The sequence below is a fragment of the Physeter macrocephalus genome, chromosome 21 (assembly GCF_002837175.3).
Source record: "Physeter macrocephalus isolate SW-GA chromosome 21, ASM283717v5, whole genome shotgun sequence".
In the NCBI taxonomy this organism is placed as follows: domain Eukaryota; kingdom Metazoa; phylum Chordata; class Mammalia; order Artiodactyla; family Physeteridae; genus Physeter; species Physeter macrocephalus.
In genome coordinates this window covers 27,188,222-27,190,254 of record NC_041234.1, presented here as the reverse complement: position 1 = coordinate 27,190,254, position 2,033 = coordinate 27,188,222, and the positions used below count along the sequence as shown (strand labels likewise).

Sequence of the window (2,033 nt, the reverse complement as noted above, 5' to 3'; positions counted from 1 at the left end):
TCCTGTAATCTGGTAAAATGCAAATAGCATCTTCTTGTAATCAGCCTGTGGACTGCCTGAATGAATACCACTAGAACCACTAGGAAGCAGGTTTGGCTTAGAAAGAAAACAATACTTAAAATCTTTTAGCAGGGCCACAACGAGGGTAGCTGAACCACCACTTGACTTTGGAGCCATGGATTCCTGGAATTGATAAGAGTAATAACAATAGTGAGCACTTATAGTAGTACCTATGTGCCAAGTATTGTTCTAAGTTGACACATTTAATCTTCAGAGTTGTGCAGTACATGCCATTATCATCATCCCCATTTTATAGGTGAAGAGATCATGACATGGGTAGGTTAAGTGATTTGTCCAGGGTCACATACCTAGTAAGTATTGAAACCAGAATTTATTTTATTTTTTATTGAAGTATAGTTGATTTACAATGTTGTGTTAATTTCTGCTGTATGGCAAAGTGACTCAGTTATACATATATATATACATTCTTTTTAAAAAATATTCTTTTCCATTATGGTTTATCATAAGATATTGAATACAGTTCTCTGTGCTATACACTAGGACCTTGTTGTTTATCCATCCTATATATAAAATCTTACATCTGGAGTGTGGCCAGCCTGGCACATTTTCTTGCACTGAGTAATTCAGTGTCGCTGGCGGCTGAGCAGGGTGGAGAGTTCTATGGTGAAGGGAGGGGAGGGATTCATGTAGGTGTCCCGCGGAGCCTTGTTCTGAACTCTAAGGTGGGAAGTTGATGCTGGGGACTGCTACTCCCGGACCCGCAGCGTGAAAGTTGTGATATCATCCTCGAACCATAAGCTTTGAAATGTAAAAAGAATGGAGAAGACTCAAGAAACAGCCCAAAGAATTCTTCTAGAACCTTATAAGTACTTACCTCAGTTACCAGGTAAACAAGTGAGAACCAGAGTTTCACAGGCAATTAATCATTGGCTAAAAGTTCCGGAAGACAAGCTGCAGATTATCATTGAAATGACGGAAATGTTGCATAATGCCAGTTTCCTCACTGATGATGTCAAAGACAACTCAGAACTCCGACGTGGCTTTCCAGTGGCACACAGCGTCTATGGAATTCCATCTGTCATCAAGTCTGCCAACTATGTACATTTTCTTGACCTAGAGAAAGTCTTAACCCTTGATCACCCAGATGCAGTACAGCTTTTTACTCACCAGCTTTTAGAACTCCATCAGGGACAAGGCCTAGATCCCTACTGGAGGGATAATTACACATGTCCCACTGAAGAATATAAAGCAATGGTCCTGCAAAAGACAGGAGGACTATTTGGATTAGCAGTAGGTCTCATGCAGTTGTTCTCTGATTACAAAGAAGATTTAAAGCCGCTGCTGAATACACCTGGGCTGTTTTTCCAAATTAAGGATGATTATGCTAATCTACACTCCAAAGAATATAGTGAAAACAAAAGCTTTTGTGAAGATCTAACAGAGGGAAAGTTCTCATTCCCTACTATTCATGCTATCTGGACGAGGCCTGAAACCACCCAGGTGCAGAGTATCTTGCGCCAGAGAACCGAAAACGTAGATATTAAAAAATACTGTGTACATGATCTTGAGAAAGTAAGTTCTTTTGAATACACTCGGAGTACTCCTAAAGAGCTTGAATCTCAAGCCTATAAACGAATTGATGCATGTGATGGGAACCCGGAGCTAGTAGCGCTAACAAAACACTTAAGTAAAATGTTCGAAGAAGAGAATGAATAATATTAAGCCATTCTCGATTAGGCCTGATAGCTTAGTTGATTTTTTAATGTCTTTTAGCCTATTACCTTTTTAAAAATTTGGACCAAGCTGTTGGTCTCCAAAAACTGAGTGATAGTAGTGATGTGAGGTTGTTTCAATTTAGAATCCCTGTGTACAGATAATCAGCATAGTACCAAGTTGAAGGAATCACAGGGAGGCCCATATAAATAAGTCTAATTTGAATGTCAGAATGTGCTATGTTGGGACGTTGTGACCAACTCTGCCACGCACGTTCTGTTGATTCTGTCCATAAAGAA

The 2,033-nt window shown here is 39.7% G+C and overlaps 1 protein-coding gene across 1 annotated transcript; it reads left to right on the top strand.

The window, feature by feature from the left end:
- Positions 1 to 837: 837 nt before the first annotated feature.
- Positions 838 to 1,737, top strand: LOC102981330 (geranylgeranyl pyrophosphate synthase-like). The gene has a single exon (XM_055081937.1). The coding sequence runs from the start codon at positions 838 to 840 to the stop codon at positions 1,735 to 1,737; it is 900 nt and encodes a 299-aa protein (XP_054937912.1).
- Positions 1,738 to 2,033: the final 296 nt, after the last annotated feature.